Genomic DNA, 27552 nt, shown 5'->3' on the forward strand with positions numbered 1-27552 from the left:
GCAGCCCGCGTGCCCTCGCCACTACGGCTCCCGCCCCCCTGCTCGCTCTCCGGACCTGGGCGGTCTGTGGCCGCGCGGCCGCTGCGGGTCCCCATGGCCGAGGGGGACGCAGGGAGCGACCAGAGGCAGGTGAGGCCCCCGCGGGGCGCCGACCCTCCAGGTTCAGCCCCGCCTCGCCTCTCCGTGCCCGGCTCGCGCTTGGGCCGCCCCCGGGCTGTGCGTATCTTGGACGCACCGCGGGCCGAGCTCGGCGCTGCCCGTCTCGGCCCCGGCAGGCGGTGGACGGGGTCCTCGTCTGCCTAGGCCACGCAACGGAGCAGCTCCGCGCCCAGCTGAAGCCCGGGCTCTGCTGTTGTCGCAGGGTCGTTATGGACGCGGCCCTTAAAATCCTGGGCTTCAGTCTTTGCACAGTGTTACCGTGGGCGGTAGCACAGCCCCCGACCTCTGCGCTCCCTCCTGGTCTGCTGTACCTGCTTCCTGTGGGCGCCCAGCGGGCTCTTCAAGGGTCACGAGGACGCAGAACGATCCGAAGTTGAATGCATTCTTAGATTCCGGTTTTCCACCGGGAGGTCCAGTTATTCCTTTTAAAACCTAAATCCAAATAATAAACCCTGAAATGCTTTGAGATGGTTACCAGAAAATAAACAAATAAAAAAAAAATCCAAAACAGAAACACCCACTGAGAACTCAAGTAGGAGTCCAGAGAGGCATTGATGTGCAGGGTATGTGTGGATGCGGGGCTTATCTGTGAGATGTGTTTTAGCTTCTCACTGGTGAATCTCACTACAGGCTATAGACGTGCATATGTAATTTGTCTCAGTAGAGACCCCAAACACGGTAATGCTAAAAGAAATAAGGCTGGTTCCAGGCTTGACGAAAGTAGCCAACACGAGGACCCCCCTCGACCTCCACTCCCACTCCCCACCCATGTTAACATTGGTCTCCTAAGACTCATCCAGACTAGGGGTAGTGGTTACTAATGCCATAAAATCGTTTTTTTCCATGTACATTTGAATGTTGACCTTTTTTTTTTTTAAATCAACTTTCAGAATGAGGAAATTGAAGCAATGGCAGCCATTTATGGCGAGGAATGGTGCGTCATTGATGACTGTGCCAAGATATTTTGTATTAGAATTAGCGACGATATCGATGACCCCAAATGGACACTTTGCTTGCAGGTATCTTTTGTTTTCTTTCGGCTTTCTACTGCCATTTTCCAGTCACGTTATTTAATAGATAGCTGCTGCCATTTCTATTTTCATGAGTATTCTGGCATGAGTTATTTCTAACTTGCCTTTGTTGGTTTTTGTCAGGATTGTGTAAAACATGGATAGTCAAATCTCAGTTCTCCCACAAATCGTGCTTCCATTGATTGTTCAGCCTTCCAGTTCTTATCATTATTGATCGTGTCAATATGTCATTTATAGATTTGAATTTCACTTTGTTATTCTCTCCAATAAGAGCGGGTTTAAGCCCAGACAGGTTGCTTAAACTGGAGAGGAAGAAGAGGTTAACAATGAAGATGATTCACAGAGCATATGCTTGTTTATTAAGAATCAGTGGTAGTTAGGATAAAATGAATGAAAGATCAGCTATGGCTTTCTGTCTTAGGCTTGTTCAGTGGCTGCCTCTACTTTCTAGGTAAAGGATGCTAAGTTGGGTTGGGTTTTTGCAGTGTTTGTTTTTAAATTACTGACTTGAAAAGAAATGTGTACTTTATTATGTGATAGCTTTTCAGAGGTCATCTTTAATGGTATTTCACAGGATTTTGAAAATACTTTTAGTATTCAGAAAACTATCTGGAAAATGACAAGACATCAGTACTCATTGGGGTCAGAGCACAATGCCCCTGTGTTTTCCTTTTCCTTTCATCTTTGTCCTTCTTTATTCTAACTTTCATTCTTTTATGCTTTCTCTGCAAACAGTAGAATTCCAAAAATATTGGCAACCTCTCTAAAAACATGATTTTTTTAAAGATCGATTTATTTATTTATTTTTTTAATGTGTATAAGTGTTTTGCCTGAATATATGTAAGTATACCAGATGGTGGAGAGCCCCCATGTGGGTGCTGGGAATGAAACCAGGCTCCTTTGCAGTAGCAGCCTGTGTTCTTAACCACTGAGCCATCTCCAGCCCAAAATATTCTTTGTAGAAGTATAAATTTGAAGGAGGGGATTCTCTTCTGACATCAAATAGAACAGTGACTTGTTTTTTGTTTCAGAAAATTAGAAGTTTGTTCCTTGACTAGCTTTATAAATGTAGTTGTTTTTGGACTGTGATGAAGTATAAACAGATTTGTTTTTAAACTCGTTTTAGGTGATGTTGCCACGTGAATACCCAGGTACAGCTCCACCTATTTATCAACTGAAGTAAGTTACATTTCTGCGTTTATACATATACCTACACACACACACATATATATATATAATTTATTTTAGATGTTGCCACGTGAATACCCAGGTACAGCTCCACCTATTTATCAACTGAAGTAAGCTACATTTCTGCGTTTATACATATACCTACACACACACACACATATATATATAATTTATTTTACATGTATGAATATTTTGCCTGCATATATATATTTATAAGTGCACCACATGCATACAGTGTCCAAAGAGGCCAGAAGAGGGTGTCATCTGGAACTCGTTAGCTCCTATGTGGTTGCTGAGAACTGAACCTGGGTCCTCTGCAAGAGCAGCCAGCGCTCTTTTTTTAATTATTTATTTTTCTTTTTTATTATTTTTATTTTATGTGTATGCATATATTGCCTGCGTGTAGGTAAGTGCACCTGTGTTGCGCAATGGCCACGGAGGACAGAAGGGGCTGTTGGATCCCCTGGAGCTGGAGTTAACAGACAGTTGTTAGCTGCCGTGTGGGTCCTGGGATTCGAACCTGGGTCTTCTGCAAGAACAACCAGTGTTCCTAACCACTGAGCCATCTCTCCAGCCCTGCAGCCAGTGCTCTTAACCACAGAGCCACACAGCCTACATTTAAGTTTTTATAAAAATATTTTACTGTCAAAGATATTACTTTATAGTGTTATTGTGTTTACATAAATGTTTTTATTAAAATGTATCCAGAAATTAAAACATCTTTTTGATTTGGTATAGAGCATTTAAAAAATTATATAAAACACTTAGAAATATGCCACTTAGTATAGAAGAGAATCAGGGAGTTCATGGAGGTAAGGTGGCTGCAGAATTGCCTTTAGAAATGAGGAAGAAAACCTTCATCTTTATTCAGCCTAACTTAGTAATCTGGAAACCTAGCCTTTGAGTTTCTCCTATCTTAGTTCTGCCACCTTACCTGTAGTTCTTTGAGGAACCTCTTAAAACTGCCAGCCTTCCAAGAATCACCCAGGGTGCTTCCGGTGGTTCTTTCTGCCTCCTTCCTCCATTGTTAGTGAGGAACTGTCTTCTGAAGAATCCGACTTCTTTATGAGCCATAACCTGTTGATGCAAGTGACCTGTGATCTGCCTTGCCTTTTGACCTTGTGGTATAGATAAACCATGTGAACAGATTTGCATAAATCTGTTACTAAAATTTTTATCAGGTAGTAGAGGATATTTTTGTGTGTATTTCAAAACCATGCCAACAGAATTAATAAAATAGTTCTGTATTTATTTATTGTATATGATAAAGCATATTTATAAATGTCTTCAGAGTAAAGATATTTTTACAGTTATATGGACTTATTTTTGAGACTAACTGCAGTTAGAAAATATTGGGAACTCCCGGTATTGTGGCAAATACTATTGACTCTGGAAATTTTAATTCTTACCCATGTTCTGCCACTTATGTAAACTTGGCAGTTTATAGTATCTTGTGAACTCTATTTCTGCTTTCAAATCATTAAAACTGAATAATATTAGTGTTGATTTTGCCATTGTTTCCTGGGAAAGTTAAATGTGTTAAGGCCAATGAAAGCGCTTTGGAACTGTATAAATTTATAAAAATACAACAATTAAATGAAAATAAATAACTTTTAAAAAATCAAATATAACTAATTTGTCTATCAGTATTTTTTGTTTTGTAATACAAGCATAATTCTTGAATAATTTTCTTTGCTGCTGTATTTTATTCAATCTTAGTGCTCCTTGGCTGAAAGGGCAAGAACGTGCAGATTTATCAAACAGCCTTGAGGAAATATATATGTAAGTAAGTGACAGTTGATTAAAAGAAAATTCTGTTAATGGTTCTGCTATGGGCTTTTAAAAATTTTTTTTGAGGCAAGGTCTCATTATGGAGCTCTGGCTGGCCTGAAACTCACTATGTGCTGGGATTAAAGGTGTGTGTCACCATGCCTGGCCTTGCTAGGGGTTTCCTTGAAACTGATATATTCATGCTTTTTCTCAACTTTTTGTTAGCTTGTCCTTTAATTAACAAAATAATCCATTTGAAGAGACCTTAAAAGGTTATATAATTTCACAAGTATATTTGGTACAGAAATATGGTAATATTTAAAGCTAGTAGATGTAATGATATTTAGCTGGATTCTGAAAGCAAATTCAGAGTGTTCTTTGTATATTTTTATAGATCTGTAGAATGAAATTGATGATGGCAGAATTCTAACCAGAATTCTGTGTTAAACTCAGAATACTTTGGTGGTTCTCTTTAGTCTGAAAGACCAAGAGCCTACAGATGCACTGTTTTTCATTAATTCATTCAGTGTCTCATTCATTCATTTTCACTTACTCAGTAAATAGTACATGGCACACAGTATATTGGATCCTAGATACACATTAGTTAGCAAACCTAAAAATGATCCTTCTTTCATGGCATTTTGAATTTTCTAGTGTGGGTAGAGGTGGGACATTGCTTATAACATTTGTAAAAACAAATGGAAAATTATGCCTGTGATAAGTTTTATAAAACAAAGATAGACAGTATGGCGATAATTGAGTTTGAAGCAGTCTGTGCTTCTATGGGAGGTCCCAGGCTGCTTGGTAGACCAAGCACTGAGTTAATTAGCTAACACTAACTGCAGTGTGAGCATCAGCATGGTGACAGGAAGTGAGAGGAGAGGTAGAGAGGCACAGAAAGATCGTCAGGCATTCTTAGGCTTTGTTAGGGATTTTTGTCTTTCTCCTAAGAACAGTTGGAAGCCCAGTTTTAAGTAGCCTGATACCAATGCTAAGGTTTTCACTTTGGAAAAGTGAGCCTTTTTCAATGTGGAGATTGACTGAAAGTAGAGAGAATTGGTGTGGGAAATTTGTTAGGAAGCTGATATATTAGTCAGGAAAAGATAGGATTGATTTGGATTAATGATATACATTGATTTACTAAACCAAATAATATTCTGGAATATCAGTTTTTTTCCTAATCCAGAAACTAGTAAGGGTTCTAGTATATGTTCTGAGTGTCCACCCTATTCAGTACAGTGAGAGATCCCCTTTATGTACCTGGGATCAAGGCCAGGGTTCTTTTCTTCCCAAAATATTTAATTAGAAAATAGTCACCATGGGATGCACATCACTTGATTCTTCCTAAGGGAAATATGGTCTGTTTTTTGGTCCCAACTTAGTGCTTCTATTATCCTCAGTGTGTAAGTTATTTCTTCAATTAAATTTTTTTAAGATTTATTATTTTTAATTATCTGTGTCTGTGTGTAGCTATGTGTAGGTGAGTGCAGGTACCCACAGAGGCCAGTGGCATCAGATTCCCCTGGAGCTAAAGTCACAGGTGGTTGTGAGCTGCTCGGTGTGGGTCCTTGCAGTCAAACTTGGGACCCCTGCAAGAGCAGTAAGTGCTCTTAACTGCTGAGCCACCATCTCCAGCCCTTTATTTATTTATTTATTTATTTATTTTACCAGCTTTACTCCCTCATTAATGTAGAATAAGAAAAGCATACTGCAAATCTGCTCCCAACTGATGTCCTAATTATACATCTGATGGTCATTTTTCAGCTCTTATTTGACAACTCAGTGATACTGACCACTTCCTTCTTTCTTGGAAATCTTCTACCCTTGACTTCCATGGTGCTGATCACACTCGGCAGTTGGACTTTCCTCCTGTTCATGCTCAATGGCGTACATTCTGAGGCATACATTCTGAAGCAGCTTCCCAGTAGCTCTAGCTGTTCCCCAGTCCTTCATACTCAGAAACCCACTTGTAGGCCACGGCTCACCTCTTTCTCTAACTTGAGCTCCCTGAGACTTAGGAAGGTTCAGAGACTATAAAACAGTTTGTCCCAAGATGAATAGTGGTCAGAATAACTTGTTTAGTGAAAGTGCTTGAATAATAATTGCAATCCAGTGATAGTGTTTATATACATGTGGTTGAGAGAGTAATACATCTTGTACTTAAAAAGTTTTATGTAACAAATTGTAATGATTTTGTATATATTTCCAATCAGGGGCAGTAAGTGAAAAATACTACTGAACTTCAAAAATCAAACCCAAATTTACCAAGATAGTTCTTTTTTTTTTGGTCTTTTTGAGACAGGGTCTCCCTGTAGCCCCAGCTGTCCTGGAACTCACTATGTAGACCAGGCTAGCCTTGAACTCACAGAGATCCGCCTGCCTCTGCCTCCCAAGTGCTGGGACTACAGACGTGCGCCAAGGTCTCCCTGTAGCTGCAGCTGTCCTGCATTCGCTAATGGAGACCAGGCTGGCCTCGAACTCACAGAGGTCTGCCTGCCTCTGCTTCCCGAGTGCTGGGATTAAAGGCAAATGGCACCACGCCAAGCTACCAATGTAGTTCTTAATGTTTATATTTTTATTCTAAATATTATAACACCCTTATATTTTGTATATTTAGTATAATTTTGAATACTAAATTTAATTTTTGTCTATATAAGAAACTGGTTAGTGGGCCACTTACATAGAGAGCTAAGAAAGAAATTTTTCTTTGATAAGCATTTATTATCTTTTATATACCAGCTTGTTGTTCAGATTTGGGGATTTAAAAATGAAGCTGAAGAGGCTGGGAATGTAGTTCAGTGCTCGAGTACTTTGTAGCATGTGCGAGAACCTGGGTTTGATCTCCAGCAGTGTCACACACATACACACAGACACAGACACATAGACACACACACACACACACAAAGATGAATGTGTACCTGTATAATACAGTGTGAAAGTTATTGTGTTATTTGCATCAAGTGTTTTGGTAGTACTCTTTGAAGTTTTCTTAACAAACTATCTCTGAGTGTGTTTATTAGATTAGAAAGGTGGGTTTGATTGTAAAAGTGACTCTTGTGTATAGTATGTCAGGTAATCAAACCTAGGAGGATTTATCAATAAACGGAGCTGTGTGATCAAAATCATATTTCTATAAAGCAACATGGCATCTTCAGTTTACCCAGTTCTGTTAGCTATCTGTTATTAGCTTATGAAAAGAAAAGATGTATTTAGGCTCACAGGTTGAGTTGCTGTGGACAAGAGCATGAGGTGAAGCAGAACTGCTTATATTGTAGCTGGGAAGCACAAGAGAGAAGACAGGCGTGGGCTTCACTGTCCCTTTAAAGGGCATGTCTCCAGGGATGAGAGCTATCACAGGAGGCCTACCTCTTCAGCCAAGCTGAAGACCACCTTTTACCATCTTTGCCTTTCAGGGACAGTCTATCCAAACCATAGCACAGAGTTTATGCTCTGGGAACATAATAAAGAGTTTGGGCATTGTCTTGTAGGTTCCGGCATTAGCATTTTAGGCAGGATAAGATGGCTTTAATTTGTGTGGCAGTGTGGATGATGGGCTGGGAGGAATTGGGACTGAATAGAAATAGGTAGAAAAACTGCAAGGAGTTTGTATAAAGAGCCTCAATAGGAAGAGCAGTCAGTGACTCAGGAGGGTTTAGATAAGAGGCCTTTTTTAAGGCCCTGAATGCAAATGGAGAATGGTCAGTTGAAGAGCTGTTTAACCCTATATAGGATTTAGTGATCTATTACATACATGTATATTAGTTTGGTTATCATATTGAATTTTTATTAAGTATTTTGTTTATGGATTTTTTGAATAGAAAAAAGATTATCTTGAAAGGTAACTAAATGTGAAATGCTTAAAATTTTTAAGACAAAATAAGAGGACTTAACACTTTTTTTTGTACTTACTTTTTTTTTTTAATTTTATTTATTATTTTTATTTTGTGTGTATGTATGTATTGCCTGCATGTAGGTAAGTGCACCTGTGTCATGCAGTGTCCGTGGAGAACAGAAGAGGCTGTTGGAGCCCTTGGGACTGGAGTTACAGACAGTTGTTGCTACCATGTGGGTGCTGGGATTCAAACCTGGGTCTTCTGCAAGAACGACCAGTGTTCTTAACCTCTGAGCCATCTCTCCAGCCCCTCTACTTACCTTTTTAACTATCCATTAGAACATTCAAGAATGAATTCCATTCACTTCCTGTAGCCTTTTACTTTGTTCCCCTCCAGTGCTGGGGATTGAAACTAGGTGCTTTGTGAGACTTTTCCTGGGGAGATGAGATGCAAAAATTTATTGTCTCCAGATAGGGAACCAAAGACAGACCCAAAGTAACAATTCTGCCAAAGTCTGGCTTGAGGGACCAATGAGTTTATTGGGGTTACTTACAGAAGTATGAGTGAGGAACTATTTACAGAAGCATGGTCTGCCCAAAGCCAGCTGCATCGCTGAGAAGCCCACCCCAGCCCGAGTGATGGAAGCTGCAGCCCTGGAGCTCTCTGCAGGCAGCTCAGCAGTTGGAGAATTCCTTCCCCAGGCACCTCAACAGTTGGAGAATTTCTTCCCCAGGCAGCTCAGTGGTTGGAGAATTTCTTCCCCAGGCATCTCAGCAGTTGGAGAATTTCTTCCCCAGGCAGCTCAGTGGTTGGAGAATTTCTTCCCCAGGCATCTCAGCAGTTGGAGAATTTCTTCCCCAGGCAGCTCAGTGGTTGGAGAATTTCTTCCCCAGGCATCTCAGCAGTTGGAGAATTTCTTCCCCAGGCAGCTCAGTGGTAGGAGAATTTCTTCCCCAGGTAGCTCAGTGGTTGGAGAATTTCTTCCCCAGGCATCTCACTGGTTGGAGAATTTCTTCCCTGGGCAGCTTAGCTGGAAGAGTCTCTTCTCCCTGCAGTTGTTCACTGCTTCCATAATCTTAAGGAGGGGCCTTGTTGATCTTGTTTGTTTGAGGAACTTCCTGAGACTTCTGGGCTGTTTACTTCCTGAGTCTCATGGATCTCTTCCCTCCTTTCTGGAGGAATATTGAATTCTAGGGAATCGCCATACAACACTAGGGTCTTACATATGCTAGATGAGTGCTCTGCCATGAACTATATTCCCTTACCCAACTTTTCACATTTTCACGTATTATGTAATCTTAGATTTTAATGTTGCTGAGGTTTCTCAAAGCAGAAATTGCACTGGACAAAGTTAGACATGGAAAACTTTAAAAAGATTTTATTTATTTTTATTTTATGTGTATGAGTATTTTGCCTGCCTATACATAAGTACATCGATGTCATACAGTGCCTGCAGCAATCAGAAGGCATCAAATCCATGGAACTACAGTGTGGATGGTTGTGAGCCACCATGTGGGTGCTGGGAACTGAACTCTGGTCCTCTGTAAGAACAATAAATGCTCTTACCCACTGAGCCATCTCTCCAGCACCTTTCTTAAGACTGTCAGGGTGGAGGACAGAAGCTACAACTAAACTTGAACTCTGTGTCTCTGAAATAAAAGGTAGGAGGGCTTTGAAGTGTTGGTATAGGGCCAGGCATGGTGGCTCCTGTCTTTAATCTCTGCACTCTGGAGGCAGAGGCAGGCAGATTTCTGTGAGTTCTAGGCCAGTCAGTCTATATAGTGAGTTCCAGGCTAGCTGGGGCTATGGGAAACCCTGTCTCAAAAAGTTAAAGAAAAGAGCTAGGATAATGAAGGGGACTGGTACTAGATGCTGGGTTGATTAATCATTAAATATACAAACTGAATTATTGCTGATTTTTCCGTTTTTTTCCTTTATGATGAGGTTTTCTCAGTTTGCTGATTGCTGCCTATTGAAGTTAGGTCAGAGCCTGGGAAATAGAGGCACTGTCTTCCTTGTTCCAGGGGGATGTCTCCTAGGACCTTGAGACATTGCTGAGTTGTAAAATACAAGAGACTGCTATAAAAGACTTACAGATACCTCAGAATGGCAGGGCTAGAATTTATAATGATTTTTCTAAGGAAAATGCTCTTAAGAAAAGGTGAGCTAAATTTGGCTTACTACTAAAGGTACCCGCCACCAAGTCTGATGATAGGAGTTTAATCCCTGGGATCCATATGGTGGAAGGAGAGAAAGTGACTCCTGCCCCTTGTCCTCTGACCTTCACATGCATGCTGTGGCATGCTTGCTATCCCCACAATAAATAAAAATGTAATTTAAAAAATGAAAGAAAAAATGAAGCAGGTGTGGTGGAACAGGACTGTAATCCCAGCAACGGGGAGGCTAAGGCAGGAGGATTGAGAGTTTAAACCAAGTCTGGGCTAGCTACATAGTCAGACCTTGTCTCAAATAATCAAAACAGAACAAGAACACCATGAGGGGTGGGATGGGAAGGACCTAGTTAGTAAGTAGTGTGTCTAAAGCTTAGTCAGGCTGATAAGGCTGTTTTGGTCAGGTTTCTGGAGTCAGTATTTGAATAGTGTGACTTTCTTATATCATGGAATGGGGAAAATATTGTAAGGATTAAATGACATCCATACATCCATGTAATGTGCTTTAGTACACTGTACTGGTGTATTAGCTTTGTGCTTTGTGTCTCTTTAACAAAATGCTTGAGATAATCAACTTAAGAGAAAAAGTTTATTTCAGGTCACAGCTTTGAAAGTTCCTATCTGTCCTTGATCAGCCCTGTTGCTTTGGGCCTGTGGGAGTCAGCTGGTCATGATGTAAGTGCTTGGGAGAGCAAAATACCATGAGCCAGGGAGCATAAAGAAATAGCAAGGAGCAGGGTCTCCCAGCTTTGGTCAGTTTAATAGCTTCTGATTCTGTAGAATACTTCATTACAACAAAGAGTGGTAAAAGTTTGAAGATCAGTGTTCGTTGCTGTTGTTGGTAAGAGTCACACTAAATTCTAGTGGATAGTTCAAAGATAGGAACATATTCTTGTCATAAGAGACAACAAATATAGTATACTAATATTAGAATTAAAAAATCAGTTTTCACACTTTTAGAGGTAGACTTTGGGGATCTGTGGTAAAGGAATGACCGCTGCTTTACCTGAAAACCTTGTACCCACTGTGATGCCTGTGCTGGATTCTTAAGTAGCAGTGTTGCTGAATACTGGTGAAGTAAGTAGAGCAACAATGCATGATGCTGTAGAGAAGTGCTCTTGTCTGTTCCTCAGTGGAAGCTGTGGTGGGGAGAAGAAATCAAGAGTGAAGGTTGAATTTTCTTCTTGATGATGTTGGAAAGAATACTTACTAATTGCAGAAATTCTTCCAAGGTAGTATTTTTAAAATGCTGAATGTGCAGCTGGGTGTGGTGGCCCCAATCTGTAATCTCAGCACTCAGGAGGCCAAGGCAGGAAGAGCAGGGATTCAAGGACAGCCTGTACTACATAATGAGTTACAGACTAGCCTGGGCTACATATAGTGAGGCCCTGTGCCAGAAACCGAAATCTGAATGTGAATTTTTATTTACCCATTTCAGAGGGTACTGGTGAGGGTTAACTGAGGCAAAGGACATGAAGCATTTTTGACATTTCCTGTATACATATAGGCATTGGTATCACTAGGGTGATGATGCTGTAGGGGATTCAGTAAAATGAAAGTAGACATAGAATTACACATCATCATGATTTTGTCAGGATAGTGATTACCGACATCAAGAAGGAGCTCCATTACCCCACTCCTCCCACAGCCTCAGGACCCCACATAGTTTGTGATGTATGCTAGAGGCTCTAGATTTGTTGAAGGAATTGAGGGAAATTCACCAACTACTTCTATACATTTTTCATTTTTCTTCCAACTTAAAGCTTGTTTTAATTTTTATTTTGATAAGCAGGAACTTTTGGGGGACAAAAATGCTTTAGCCCTCAAATTTTATTTATTTTATTTTATTAGAATTTTTTTAATTGAGCTTTAGTACACTTCATACAACAGTTCTTAATCAAATTTAGACCCCTCCCCATCTATGCTCTCCCAACCCCCACCAGACTTCATGTGGTCTGTGATACGTTAAGACTTATCTAGTCAAGCATTTGTTCCCAGTTGTTCTTCATTTTATTTTATGAGTGTATGGCCTATGTGTATGTAAGTGCACTGTGTCGTGCAATGCTCATGGAGGTCAGAAGAGGGTGTTGTATCCCCTGGAACTGGAGCTAGGGACAGTTGTTAGCTATTATGTGGGTGCTGGGAATTGAACCCAGGTCCTCTGCAAGAGCAGCTAATGCTCTTAACTGCTGAGCCATTTCTCTAGCTCAAGACCTCAAATTTTATACATTAAGATACTGCAACTCAGAGTTCAAGTGAATTACTTGCCTAAGGTCATGGTATGACCAGTCCATGCAGCCTGACACAGACAAAAACCTGGGCAGAATCTTTAAGCTGGACTTCATTCAGAGAACTGGCAATCTGTGAAGACAGTGGATAAGCATCCTGAAGATCTGTCTTCCATCTCATCAAGTCGTTAGCTATATGGAGAGGAAAAAGAAAGGCAGTCCTTCCAAAGTTTAGTCTTCCCTTTGGTCAGGTGGTCAGTCTAGTCCCTGGGATTCCTGGTGTTGGTACTTTGTCCCTTATCTTAGCTGCTTTTTCTCTGTAGCAGGGGAGGATCCCACTTCCTTCATTATCTTTCTTTGTGTAACAAGGGAGGGAGGGTTCCCTCACCAGGGCTGCTGAGTCCTACATTCCTCCTAAGCCTCCTAGATTAAGAGATAACTCAGCAAACAAATCCTCAGCAGTAGGTACATATGGAGTTCTTCCTACAGAATGAAGTGCAAATGTACTTTTGTAACATATGTATGTAACAAATGTATGTTTTGTAACATAGATTTTGCTGTTTGGTAGGTGAACAAAATGCAGTTGTCTTGAGCTTTGAACCACAGTCCTGAGCTCTTATGCCAGCTTTGAGCTTCTTAACTGCTGGCAAAGCTGTCTATGACTAGTTAACTGATCTCTGTAAATATATTTTCTCATTTACTTAGTGGGGGAATCATAAGGATGTCTTTGGACAAATTTGAGGATTGGCCATGTTGCATATGTTGTACTTGGGGCTTAGTGTATACTTAATACATTGAATCTTGCCTCAGAGAAGAGAGGCATGGGTATTGTTTAAAAGAAATTCACCAATGTTTTCCAAATGACTTTTGTGTTCTCCACAAAAAAAGTTACAGAAGAATACAAGGGAGCTTGTTTTAGTGTTAGGTGTTATGAACCAGTGAGAGAGGGTAGGTTTGACAGCCTGGAAATTTTTTAAAGTGGCTTTCTTTTGTATGCTTGTTTTGAAAGTCTCCTTTGGTGGGTAGTGATGAATGGATGGTAATAGAGAGGAATCATGGTTTTAAGGGGAATTTTTAGAAGAAGGTGGTAAGGTGTTGCTATGAAAGTGTGGTCATTTCTTTAAACACCTGGGTTCCATTCACACTGTTAAGCTAACATAAGTGTTATTCCCTAAAAATTAGATAGTTGGATTTTATTTTATTGATGTGCTATCATTTAACCATGCCCATGACTTTAAAACTGATAACATAGTCTTTTCAGGAATATTTTATTTATTATTTTATTTATTATTTTTATTTTATGTGTATGAGTTATTGCCTGCATGTATGTAAGTGCAACTGTGTTGTGCAGTGCCTGTAAAGATCAGAAGAGGGGTCAGATCACTTGAACTGGAGTTATGGACAGTTGTTAACCACCATGTGGGTGCTGGGAACTTAACTCAGGTCCTTTGCAAGAGCATTCAGTGCTCTTAACTGCTGAGCCATCTCTCCAGCCCCCATAATGCATTCTTATTCTCTGTGACACTTTGAAATGAATTGAATTAGCTAGGCAGACAAACATAATTTAAAACCAAAATGAATCCGTCAGGCAATAGAATATTTTGTCAAAACCAAGTTATGAATAAAATTGCTGAGTTGCTTATCTTCTTTTAATTGAGCTTTTAAAATTTCATACAATATTTCCCATTCACATCCAGACCCCCTCCCCCATCCATGCCCCCCAACCCTATGCACTCTGCCATACATGCTGTGTCCTATTCATTCAGGTGTTTGTACCCGAATGTCCTTCAGTGTAAATGCGTCCACTGGAGTTCAGTCAGCCCATCCAGTGGTCATATGTAAGTCATATTCTTCCTCACCCAGCAGCGGCTAGTCTCAAATAGTTCTCGATCTAGTGCTGACCCGCCACCTATTGCTCACCTCCCCTTTGGGCCCTTGTTTAATTGAGCTGACATGGGTCCTGAGATTGATGCCACCAGGTTGCTTATCTTTTTAATCTTATAAATTAAATTCCTGAAGGAGTTCCAATATGTTTTATATATGTCTTTGTTGAAATAAGTATGCTACATGATATGTATGCTAACAATTTCCAAACTGTTCAGAAAGTTTAGAAAAGCTAGCTGATTGGACATAAGTACTGAAACTATCCACTGATAGAAACAAATCATGTTCATATCTATTTAGCTTGTCTAGTTCAAATTTAGAAATTTTCTTTCCCTTCTCTGGTTACATTTATTCTTCTTAAGTTTTAAGCAAGGTTAATTTTAGAGCCATGGAATCTTTAATGTTGATATAAGTAATATATATTACTCAGACATAAATGTTGGTAAACTTTATACATTTGGAAAAGGCATGGTTAGATTTCATTAGAATGTTTTAGATTAAAATATGCCTCTGTTTCTTGAATATGAGAAGGGAAATTTTTGAAATAATAAATTTTCCCCCTTTATTTAGACAGAATATTGGTGAAAGTATTCTTTACCTGTGGGTAGAGAAAATAAGAGATGTTCTGATACAGAAATCTCAGAAAACAGAGCCAGGTAAGATTGGAAAATATTCCCTATGCTCTTTCAACTTGTAGTAATCACATTTTCATATGGCTATTGTAATTGAAATTATATATGAAAGTATATATTCTGGTTTATGGTTTCTGTATAATAAAAATATTTCTCTGGAAAGTTTATTTACTCATGTAATTATGTTAATTTCTTTCATAAGTTTCCTTTTGGATTATATGCATATAAAGTAGAATTTTATGGTGAAAGAATTTGAGTCTAACATATGTTCTGTTTTAATGTCATTAACATAGTAGATACTTTGTAACATTCCTCACGAGTTATTAAATAATTCAAATGAATACATTGGTCATCAGAAAAGAACCTTGAGAAGTATTTTGACAAATATTAAGATATAGGATTTAACTTTAAAAGAGACTTTTTAATTGAGATATAACTCACATGCTATAATTATTCACCCTTTTAAATAAAGAGTGCAGCAGTTTTTGTTATAGTCCCAAAGTTGTGCAGTCATCATCACTATCCAGTTTCAAAACCTTTGAGAATGGATGTTCTACTCTGTCCAACCTTTCTTGAGCTGCTGAGGGTGTGGCAGCAGGGTTCCTCAGTGTCCCATCACTGCCTTTGCTGTCTTTGTTTCCCTCATCACAAAGGCCTTTTAGAGAAAAAAATAACTCTCTTTACCCTGGTATTTCCAAATGGCTTTTATTGTTACCACTGGTAAAATTGTTTTCAGTTTTGGGAAAAAAGAAATTATAAAAGGACCAAGTAGCTTATTTAGAATATTTTTTAGAGGGTTATTTACAAGGAACTAATCATTTTTGACTTCCTTAGCAAAATAAGTACACATTTAAAGTTGATAGAAGTATGCATGTTTTCAGATAATTTTTACTGTTTTTATATAGAAGCACAAGTTTTTACTGCTTCCATTTAAACCAGAGAGAGAAGTGACATAAAGATACTTATCTGTGTCGTAATTTTGAAGTATTTTTCTTGACTTTTTTAAAATCCATGTTCTGATTTTGCAGCATTCAGAGTGTGTATGAGAACAAGGGGCTAAAACCCTGAAAACAAAAGTAATTTTTGCCAGCTTATCTCCTAGAGTTAGAGTAGTTGGAGAAATGGAATATAGTCTAGTAGAAATTTAGAACGCCACAAAGTTTGGAACATTCAGCTCTTAGGATATTTTAGAAATGTATCTTAACAATGTCGTATTTCCCTTCCCCTCTATAACCTTATGGCATTTACTCTTCAAAGTTTGGAGTTACTAACTTGTGTGATAAAATTACTTCATAATTTCTTTTTTAGAAATTTTATTTAGGTCTTTTTCTTTGAAACTGTTTTTGGACTGGGGATGTACTGAGTGGTAGAGTACTTGCCTAGCTTTGCAAGGCCCTAGGTTTGATCCCTAACATCACCTACAACAAATAAATAAATGTATTTTGCAGACCTAAAATAGGATTAAATAATCCTGAAGTAAAGAATGGTGCCTAGAGATCAGGACCCAATGACTTTTGTAAGTGTAACTTGTTACTGCTTCATAGATCAGTCATAATGTCTCCTATCCACACAGGCCCAGATATAAAAAAGAAAACTGAAGAGGAAGACATCAAATGCGAAGATGATCTCATTTTAGAATGTCAGCCAGAAAATCCAGTTAAAGCTTTGGATTTTGCTATTAGTGAGCATGAACCAGGTGTGATACTCGTACCTAGTTTATTTGGAGGAACAGGGTGATAATATTATGAATAGTTCTTTGGGTTGACCTAGAAACTTAACAAACTCTTAAATGTAAGGAAGTAGTTATTAATTTGAAGATAGTCAAAATTGATTTTTTTCTCCTATTAGCCATTTTGCTAAGAGTTAAGGGATATTTAGTCATTCTTAACCTTGGAAAGGAAAAATATTGGACATAATATTGTATCTAATTATAATTATATGAAGTATGAGCAGTTTTATTAGGAGGTTCTATGTTTACAGCCACGTAATCTGTGAAGTCAGAGGTTTCCTGACACAAAGGTCTGCCAATAATAGAATGGAAAAACAAGTTGTGATATAAACATTTGTCAATCATTGGTCTGAGTAACTCTTTACATTCTTCTTAGAAAAATATTTTACGTGTATGAGTGTATTGCCTGCATGTACATAAGAGCACCCATCTTATGCAGTGTCCACAGAGGTCAGAAAAGGGTGTCAGATCCCCTGGAACTGGAGTTGTGGACAGTTGTTAGCTGCCATGTGGGTGATGAAAATTGAACCCAGGTCCTCTGGAAGAGCAGCCAGTATTCTTAACCACTGAGCCATCTCTCCAGACTCATGAGTACCTCTTTATACTCTTAAGAATTAGCATGCAAACTATACACTACAGCTGTGCAGAATTTTATTCCTAGCTCTGTCACTTTTGCTGAGTGACATTGGCAGATGAAAATCAACTATAAGTCATCTCTTTATCTATGTACAATATATTTATGACCATTTTACTTAAAATTTAATTTTGATAGGCAATTATTGATGGCTGCTTTTGTTTAGATTTGCCACATGATTTATATTTATATCCCAGTTCTTTCTGGTGTTGTCAATTTTCCTGTATTTGAATATTAAGACAAAAAATTAATTAATTCTTTAAATTTATAGAAATAGAAGAGTTACCGCCAATTGATCATGGCGTTCCTATTACAGACCGAAGAAGTACATTTCAGGCACACTTGGCTCCAGTGGTTTGTCCTCAACAGGTAAAGTGACTGACTAGCTCACTTTGATGTTGTCTTACAATAACACCTTTAGTTTACTCTTACATTTTTCACATAAGATGAACATTACTTATTCATTATCCCACTCCCAAATTACTATGAATCATGGAAGAATTGTTCTTTCTTTCAAAACTGTCTCTCTTTCAACACTGCTGTTTTGTTATTATTTTGTTGAGGGTTAGATCCAGGACCATGTATGTGTTATGCAAACATTCTATCTGAGCTACACCAGAGTTGTAGTTAAACTCTGGGGGCTTTTTCTCTGATGAATCTTTAAGATAAAAACTCCCATCCAGGCATGGTGACGCACACCTTTAATCTCAGCACTCAGGAGGTAGAGGCAGGCGGATCTCTATGAGTTCAAGGCCAGCTGAGGCTATAGAGAGGCCCTGTCTCAAAAAGACCCCCCCGCAAAAAAAGAAGGAAGGAAGTCTCATTGTGTTGTTGTAGAAAATTACAAAATAGTGATGTTTAGGAGGTAGCTAGAAAGAATCATTCATTCTACTGAGCGAGAATAGGAAACTCAGTTCACTCCACTGTTGCCTGATGAGGGAGAAGCATGGGTGAGCAGTTGTCTAGTGTCTCCTACTAATTCCTTTTCCTTTCTGCTTCTTGGTTTTAGTTGACTCTGTTCTTACCAAAGGGTGAAATAGCAGACCTGGTCATCAAAAACGCTACTCCTAGGTCCTTGCTTTTCATTCATTGTCTTTTCAGTGGAATCTTCTTCGTTGCTTCTATGAACTAATCCAAATTGAATGTTATTGATGTACAAGGCATTTCTAATTCTACATGTGAAGTTAAATAATTTTTAAAAAATGTCATTATTCACCACAAGTTTTAGGGATTAATCTCCTTCCTTTGGTCTCTGTTGCTACTCTAAACTCTTTCTTTTTTCTTTTTTTTTTTTTTTTCCTTTGCAGTGCTGGGGATCAAACCTAGAGCCTCACACATCTAGGCAAGTGCTCTACACCCTGGCCCTCTAAGCTCCTTGAAAGCCCCAACTTTGAGGACTACAATTTTTGTACCAGGACTTTACTCTTAGTCTCTGGGAGAGGAAGTTCTTTTCTATGTAAACTTGTGCTCAAGATGACAGCTCTGGTCTAGCTGACTGAGATCTTTTCTCTCTGGAATCCTGTTTTATCCTTGGCCTTTGTTCACAATCCTCCCAGGATTCTCCTTAGACACTCTCTTCTGAATTTGTTCATCTTGTGTTCTCTTTCTGGTTTTGATCACAGTTGCTTAGACTGTGAGAGCTGAAATAAGTCTTAGACATCATTGTGTACTGTATTTTATTGATCAGGAATCTGAGAACCTGAAAATGAGAACTGATAATCACAGATTGCAGTTTGTCACCAAAATTGGCCCCTGATTCCCTCTTAGTTTCCCTGTTCTTGGTATTCCTCTTGGGTATCTGACAGTCTGACCATATCTCACTCTTTTCTCCTCCATTCTCCTCCATATATAATCCTTGCTGATTTCCGTCATCTATAAGGGAAAGTCTAAACTCCTCACACAAAGCCATTTGTGTTTTATCTCAACTTAGCAGTCTCGGTATATCGTGGTACACCTTCTGTCATTTTATTCATACTCAAGCTGTAGTACAGAGAATTTCCAGAATCTTCCTTCTTCCTATTTCTCCTGAGGGTGCTAGATAAAATATGGGATGCCAGTAAAATCTGAGTTTCAGATAGATATTATTCATGGGAAGCATTTATACTTATTTCTATTGATATGTATTTGTTGTTGATCTGAATTTCATTTTGACTAAACATTATTTACTTTTTCTAATCGAATCCCCTAGTCCCTGCATCTGCACTTGCTTCTCCTCTGAGTGGAGTTGTCTTCATGCCCCTTCTGCTCCTGCCTTTCGTACAGAAGAACTGCCACTTAGACCTGACTAAGGGAGGACCTCTGTGATCCCTGTTTGAGTCCCAGGAAAACTTTTGGCTTTTATGATATTCAGAATATACCACGATTGTATATGTACCACATTAAGTGTATAAATTGGTAAATTTCAGAGCTAGTTTCTGGAAATTGTTGTATTTACATTACAGATTCTCTTTGTGGGGAACAAATTTTCATAAACTCTGCCTCAGACAGAGGAACTAAACATCTGTTCCGATAGCTGGAGTTTATAGATATCAGGTCTGTCACTTTTATCCCAATTAGAGTACCAGTGTCTGCCCCTAAAGTTAGGAAAACTTTGCTATTGATCTTTTCAGAGCCTATTAGATTCTTTAAATGACTGTTTCAATATAAAATTTATATCAGAATGCTTTAATTCAACTTTTCTAGCATTTACAGAAGAAATAAAAGGCATACTTGTTTATTCATATTACTGCTGTTTTTAAGGTGAAAATGGTTCTTGCCAAATTGTATGAGAATAAGAAAATAGCCAGTGCCACCCACAATATCTATGCCTATCGGTGAGTGATTTTCACAGCTTTGAGAGTATGCAATTTGTAATCAGTGATTAGGTAATTATGCATGATTTTAAAACTTTTATCATAATGACAATAGACCCGTGGAATATTTGTGTACTGCAGAAAAGAGAAAAACAAATTAAAGGAAAATTAAGTATTTTCTGCTACTATGTAACTGATAATATTTGGTGTATGTTGTCTTTTCTGTGCAAAGTTTACTTTTTCTCAGTACTTTACCTTGTGTCCTATTTATTTTAACAAAAGCACTTTCCTACAACTACTTGATGCATATGTTTTAGTGGCTATATAATATTTGTTTGGGACTCTGTACCACAACTTACTTGAGCATTTCTTTTTCATTATATTTTTTTTCAGATTTTTCACTATTATAAAGAATAGTCTGGTGGACGTAGTTTGGATACTTTTTAGATTCAGTTTGCTTCACCTTTGGTGTGTGTGCAGGTGTGCTTGCCCAGGTGGAGGTCAGGTTGATTTGGGTGTCTTTCCTCTGTTGCTCGCTACCTTATTATTTTTTAATTAATTTTTTTTGTTTTATGTGAATGAGTAATGAGTGTTTTGCAGGTAAGTACACCTGTGCATTCAATGCCCATGGAGTCCAAAAGGGGGCATCGGATCCTCTGGAACTGGAGTTTCAGATGTTAGCTACCATGTGGGTGCTGGGAACCAAACCCCTGTAAGAGCAGCCAGTGATCTTAAGCACTGAGCCATCTCTCCAGCCTCTCTATCTTAATTTTGAGACAAGGTCTCTTACTGAACCTGGAGCTCACTGTCTCAGCTAGACTAGCTAGCCACCCCAGCTCTTTGCCCCCTCAGCACTGGGGTTACAGGTGTACATTGTAGCGCCTGGCTTTTTACATGCATGCTGGGGATCCAAACTCAGGTCCTCATACTTGTCCCCAGCCACACCCACCCCCTCCTCTTGGGGATATAGTTAAAAGGAAAAAATGTCTTATAATAGAATTATCAAAAAATATGGACACTCTTTCTTTTGGCCTTTTGGAGACAGGGTCTCATAGCACCGGCTGGCATGGAACTCACTATATACACCAGGCTGGCCTTGAGCTCATAGAGCTCTCTGCCTGCCTCTGCCTCCCAAGTGCTGGGATTAAAGGCGTACACCACCATGCCTGGCAAGTATGAACACTTTTGAACCTTGACAGATATTTCAAATTTTCCCAAAGTTTTTCAACTTTTTAAAATAATGTATGAGCAATGAACTGAGAGTACTTTCACTGCATGCCTTTCAGTTTTGAGTACAGTTGTTGCTGATTTGTAAATGAAGACATAAAGGGCATTAAAAATATGTAAAGCATTAAGATTTAAAGATAGAGTTTAGGCCTAAAATAAAACAATATAGATAGAGGGATTCAGTGAAAATTTAAAATTCAGTTGAGACTGTATAAAATCTAGGTTATCTGAAAGTAAAATTCAAAAAAATCACTTTGTATAAGGGAGATTTTACTCTTATTAGGTTCATATCTTTTTAAGCACCGAATGCATGAAAAGGAGTATATGTTATATAATTCCCTCCTCAATAATATCTGAATAGAACTTTAATGTAATAGAACTTCCTTCCCTCTGTTTTTTCGAGATGGAATCTCATGTAGCTCAGGCTGGCCACAAACGTGGGGTGTCATTAAACTGAGCCTTAAACTCTGATCTTGCCTCCATCTCCCAAGTATTAGGATTATGGTCATGTACCACCATATCCAGCAATGCATTTTTAAAATATTTTCTTTCTTGTTTATTGATTATTTATTTACTTATTTATTTATGTGTATGTATGTATGGGCTCGCGTGTGCCATTGCTCGCATATACCATGGTGTTTTGGGGTCAGGGGACAATTTGGGACAGTTGATTCTCTTCTACCATATGGGTTCCAGTTGAACTCAGGTCCTCTGGCTTGGTGGCAGGCACCTCTGCCTTCTGAACCATCTCACCTGCCCCTCAACAATGTATTTTTAGTGAGTTAGATCCATGAGTGTGAAAATGAGGGAACTGACTGTGTCTCAGTGGTTGAAATGTACTGTTTCTTGAGTGCCAACCTGTGCCAACAGCTTATAGAAATGAATTCTGATTATTTCTGCAGTTCTGCCACTGTGAAAAGGTTAACTTTTTTTAGGATCCTATACCTGTTACATGGTAGAGCTGAATTTGATAATCCAGTTTCATTTATCTCTTTATTCCACACCTTCAATAATCTTCTACATAGTATCAACCCTAAGTTATCAAGAAGGAAAGCTAAATGATGTGCTGACTATTTTTTTTAGGCCACAGACTTTGAGGCTTTAAATAACGTTCTTCTGAGTGTTTTTGTAGTCCTTTCCCCTCCTTATTAACCACTGGTCAGCTGTTGCTTCTCAAAGCTGTTGTCAAATGTGACACAAGTGGCAGCTTCTCCCCTGAGCCTCCTTATGTGATTGACACTGGAAATGAAGGAACTGGGCTTGTCAGAACTGAGTATGAGATGCGAGTGAAAAAGTACAAGTGACACTGGAGGGAGCCCACCAGGGTCAAATCAGTGAGCTTTATCGGTACGCAGACTTCGCATTGTGTTGTGTGAATGCTTAGGGTCCTTTTAAAGTTACAGCCTGGCCAGGTATGGTGGCGGACGCCTTTAATCCCAGCACTCAGGAGGCAGAGGCAGGCGGATCTCTGTGAGTTCAAGGCCAGCCTGGTCTACGTAGTGCGTTCCAGGACAGCTGGGGCTACAGGGAGACCCTGTCTCAAAAAAACCAAAAAAAAAAAAAAAAAGTTACAGCCTGATATTGGGCTGTGTTTCTGCTTTGGAGGTGTAGACTGCTCTTCAGGGTACTGTTACATACAACCCCTGGATGCAGCATCATTACCTTCCTGGCATGTGAGGAAAAAGTTAGTGAAAATTTCCATGGGCTCATTTTCTTAATTTAACAATTCTCATCTGTATAGTCAACTTTTCTTCATTTGTTCCATAAGACTATGGTGTTCAATTATAATGATAATGGCCCATAATTCCTTACATCTTAAATTTTTCATATAAACTCCTATTTAGTACTATTGATATACTTTTCCTTAAAATGAGGTCAAATAGTAATAGATACTCCACATAGTAGATGTTCAGTTAATGTTTATTGAGTGAATAAAAGATAGATGAATGAATGAGTTAATAAATGTAAGTAATTAATTGATTTACACATGTAGATGAGTTTTTATGGATTTTTTTTATGTTTATAAAACAAAACTTCTTTTTATAGCCATAAGCATATCTTTACATTTGCCAGCTTATTCTGCTGGATAATTCAAGTGGATAAAAAAAACCCCACATATATTTCCCTTATCATTGATAACAATTCCAGGGAGAAGTTTTTAAAGAGAAAAATAAATATTTTAATTATTCATCAGAATGGAGACAGTAGAGAAAAATCTGACAGCTGAACTGAACTGAGAGTAAAATAGTAACTTCCAGTGGTCTTCGTCTTTACATGTCTTTTGATTCTTCACTAGATCTTAGACTGTTTGAAGACGGGAGGATGCCACCTCTTATTTTTCTATCATTTTATGGCATCTATGTTGATGTTTCCATGAATTATATTCTCAGCTGATGACTCAGCGATTGCTCCTTTTTGCCTCATAACTTTAATGTTAAATGAAGTAGGGGAAATGCCATATATAGATTTATCTTCCCACAAAATAACATTTCTAATATAAAGGACACACCTTTGGTTCCTAGCTTTTTCACATATGAAAAAGGTGAGCGTGTTGGATAGTCATCTATACAGAGCTCAAGGATTTTAAAAACAAATATGCTAATTTTGGAAGTAATCATATTGATTATAATAAATACTGTGGAGTAACATTTATTATAGGATATGTGGTATATTTTATATTTTGAGGTTTCAGAGTATAACCCTGCTCTGTGTATTTCTAGAATATATTGTGAGGATAAACAGACCTTCTTGCAGGACTGTGAGGATGATGGGGAAACAGCAGCTGGGGGCCGTCTTCTTCATCTCATGGAGGTAAGTGTGAGTTAAACTCTGAATTTGCACTTATGGGCCATGTATAAATAAGTAATTTATCTGAATGATATAACATGTATTGGTTTTAAACATTGATTGAGAAGAAATTTTTACTGCTGGCTATAACTTGGGCAGCAAATGGTTAATAACAAATGCTGTGCTTTTAAGAAATAAATACAAAATTGTCTTCAACTTTGGGAAAACTTCTGTGTGTTTCTTGGAAATTTCCTCCACTCCTTTTCTTGTATCTCTGTGGAACTCAATTTTAAGTTGGAAATTGAAACTTCAGTGTAGATTCCGAATGTTTTGTTTGTTAAAATTAAATTGTCCATCTCATTCTCTTTATATTTTGAGACATTTTCTTGACTGTCTTTCAAAATTCCTATTGAATTTCTGTATTTTTCTATAACCTCAAATTTAATTTTTCAGAGTTTTTCTGCTGCTTTTATTTTTGTCTCTTGCTCTGGTTTTATGGATGTAATGGCTTCTACAGTTTCTTGACTCTGCTAACTAGGGTTTCTTTACACAGATGTTCTGGCCTCCCGTTCTTCCCATCCATTTTAGCCTGTTTACCTTGTCCTTTCTCTTTCATGCTGCTGGATTTCCTTCATCTGTCTGGTGATCATTGATTGTCCATTAATTTTAAGAATGGATTATTTTTTTCCTCAGGTAGTTAACATGGTTTCTTCTACTATTGTATGTGGAGCTTTGCTTTCTAACTAGGCCTCTCCCTGAAGTGGGAACGCTGTGGGGCTCAAGCCTGTGCACCGGTGGGCTTTACTTTAAAGGCAGCATTTGACAAATGTCAAACCGCTGAGGACCATTTGGCAGACACCAGGCATGGCTCAGGAAGGCCCCCTTTTCTCCAGTAGCTTGTTCAAATGCAAGGTTTTGGTTGTTTAACCTACTGGTAAAAGGCTGCCTAAACTGAGCTTTGTGGTTGAGTCATCAAGAACTGGAACCCTACCTGCATGGTCTCCCCTTTGCTCTGACAGGTGGCCCCAAAGTTTAGAGTTAAGGACACTAGGACACGGCTCCTTCTGTCTGACGTTTCTCCCTGAAGTGTTGGTACCCTTCTCAGCATCCTCATAGGTGCTGCTGTTAAAGTCAGTGGGAGATTTTTTGTGTGATTTTGTTAGCAGTTACTTCACTCTTCTTCAAAACTTACATTTGTATGTCTATTTGTATGTCTGATTGTGCTCCTGAAAATAACAGATCCTGAATGTGAAGAACGTCATGGTGGTGGTCTCACGCTGGTATGGAGGGATTCTGCTAGGACCAGATCGCTTCAAACATATCAACAACTGTGCCAGAAATATACTAGTGGAGAAGAACTTTACAAGTTCACCTGTAAGTAGCTATTGATGTTACTATCACTGTTCCTGTCACTGTCTGCAAAATTGCAAAAAGAAAATTAAGAATAAATGAGAATGTGGATGTTGCATTAGTAAAACTGTTAAACTAGGAAGCTAAAGACTTAGGCCTTAGAATGATTGAATAGTCTGATTTTATAATTTATACAGCTTATATTGGGAAAAAAACCTACTAAATCTCTTTAAATACCATCTGCCCTCCATGCCGTCAAACTGAAGCCCAGAGGATGGAGCAAATGCCACACTGACTAGATGTTCTTTAAAAATATTTTATTTACTATTTTTATTTTATGTGTACGAGTATATTGTCTTCATGTACATGAATGCACCCATGTCGTGCAGTGCCCATGGAGGTCAGAAGAGGGGGTGAGATCCCCTGGAACTGGAGTTACAGACGGTCGTTAGGAATCAAACCTGGGTCTTCTGCAAGAGCAGCCAGTGATCTTAACCATGGAACCACCTCACTAACCCCAGACTAGATAGATGTTCTTGAAGCAGCTATAGAATTCTAAAATTGTGTTAGTGTCAGAGCACATATGCTTCCCCAGTATGTCCTTAGCAACTTTCTTTATAGTTTGAGTTTATTTTGCTTCATGCTTTGGGTGTATTCTTATGTATTTTATTTAGGCTTTACTGCATTACTTGGAAAATAGCTATAGATTGAATAGTATTGAGATTGTTGAAACATAAATGTACTAGGTAAAAATGTTTTCTTTTTTCTTTCTTTTTTATTTTATTTTTGTTTGTTTTTTTGAGACAGGGTCTCCTGTAGCCCCAGCTGTCCTGGAATTGCTATGTAGACCAGGTTGGCCTTGAACTCACAGAAATCCTCTTGCCACTGCCTCCCAAGTGCTGGGATTAAAGGTGTGTACCACCATGCCCGGCTAAAATGTTTTTCTTGATTAACTTTGATTTCCATGAAAATATTGTTATTGCCTATAAGTGAGAGTGTTTTCAAGACGTAAAGCTAGTATAGACCATATGATCAGAGTAACGTTCCATCTGCCTATTCATGTGGAGATGCTGTATTGAGTTGTTTCTTTTTCAGGAGGAATCGTCTAAGAGTTTGGGAAAGAAAAAAGTGAAAAAAGATAAGAGGAGGAGTGAACATTGACACCTGAACCTGCATGAAAGGTTAATTTGCCCTCAGTTACATACACATTCCATAGTAGTCGAGGAATGTGTGAAGAGCGTCATTGACTGCTCAAGCCAGCTGACTCATCATGGACACCAGCATTCTGTGTTCTTCTTTGGTTATATCATCTGCCAAAATAGAGAGCTTGTGATATGTCCACCTGTTTCAGGCTTATTTGGGAGGACTAATTTGAGCTTAATCAGTACATCATATAATTTTAGGGAGCTAGCAGTTGCTGAGGGTAGGCTCTGAGTTAACTGTGCATTTCAGTACATGTTAAGTGCCTTTGTTAGGTGGGGAAGAAATAGTCCTCTTTAGAGGACTATAAATACCTGATTTCTTGTCCTAGAAATTCTTATACTGTTAAATGAACATAGCCCTTTACTGCTCTCTATGGTTATTGGAGGAGAGGCTCATTGAAGACTAATCTTGGAGAGTTTTCTTATGATTTCAGCTCATAAATATGTCACTTTTCATTTTATAATGCTCATCATGGAGTAATAGAGTAAGTGAAAATCCAGGAGTATCCATCTGTGATCATGTCCCAAGGTGATAATTCTAACATATTTGCTAGCCCAAGTGTTATGTCTCAATTTCAGTTGCAAATTGGTGATCTTGAAATTCAAAAAGTGATTTTCTAATCTGTCTTTGTGTGTTTAATTCTTGTGATGTAAAACAGTGAACACTAAGTGTCAGCAGTCCCTCCATCCCTAACATGCTAAGTTAATGTGTGCAGTACCCTGGTATCTTTTGAACAACCTGGAAGTGCTTTGTCGTGTTCTTCACTGAGAAATTAGAACTTTTGCAAGCTGTGCTGTGGTTAGTGCCATGTGTAGAACCGGGATAAAGGTGGTGGAATGCGGAATGCCTCTGGTGTAAGGTGAGAATTGCTATAAAGTTGATACACACTTCCCCCCGGGAACCCAAACGAAATTTTTTTTTTTTTTTTTTTTTT

General features: G+C 38.7%; 1 protein-coding gene across 2 annotated transcripts; it reads left to right on the forward strand.

The window, feature by feature from the left end:
- Nucleotides 1-27552, forward strand: Impact (impact RWD domain protein). 2 transcript variants are annotated; one of them, XM_008847627.3, is made up of 11 exons: nucleotides 1-129; nucleotides 1050-1178; nucleotides 2317-2369; nucleotides 4098-4160; nucleotides 14835-14920; nucleotides 16470-16592; nucleotides 17531-17628; nucleotides 19999-20072; nucleotides 23999-24089; nucleotides 25305-25439; nucleotides 26511-27552. In XM_008847627.3, the coding sequence occupies exons 1-11, from the start codon at nucleotides 94-96 to the stop codon at nucleotides 26574-26576; spliced, it is 954 nt and encodes a 317-aa protein (XP_008845849.1). In that variant the 5' UTR covers nucleotides 1-93; the 3' UTR covers nucleotides 26577-27552. The 2 variants fall into 2 exon arrangements, with proteins under 2 accessions (XP_008845849.1, XP_029426555.1); XM_029570695.1 differs by lacking the exon at nucleotides 4098-4160.

The sequence above is a fragment of the Nannospalax galili genome, unplaced genomic scaffold, assembly GCF_000622305.1.
Source record: "Nannospalax galili isolate Female #2095 unplaced genomic scaffold, S.galili_v1.0 scaffold162, whole genome shotgun sequence".
In the NCBI taxonomy this organism is placed as follows: domain Eukaryota; kingdom Metazoa; phylum Chordata; class Mammalia; order Rodentia; family Spalacidae; genus Nannospalax; species Nannospalax galili.

Excerpts from the sequence above, each read along its gene's own strand:
- Impact (XM_008847627.3), top strand. The coding sequence starts at position 94 with ATGGCCGAGGGGGACGCAGGGAGCGACCAGAGGCAG. Across the intron at positions 1,179-2,316 it reads AATGGACACTTTGCTTGCAG|GTGATGTTGCCACGTGAATA; the intron begins GTATCTTTTGTT and ends AACTCGTTTTAG. Across the intron at positions 2,370-4,097 it reads CCACCTATTTATCAACTGAA|TGCTCCTTGGCTGAAAGGGC; the intron begins GTAAGTTACATT and ends ATTCAATCTTAG.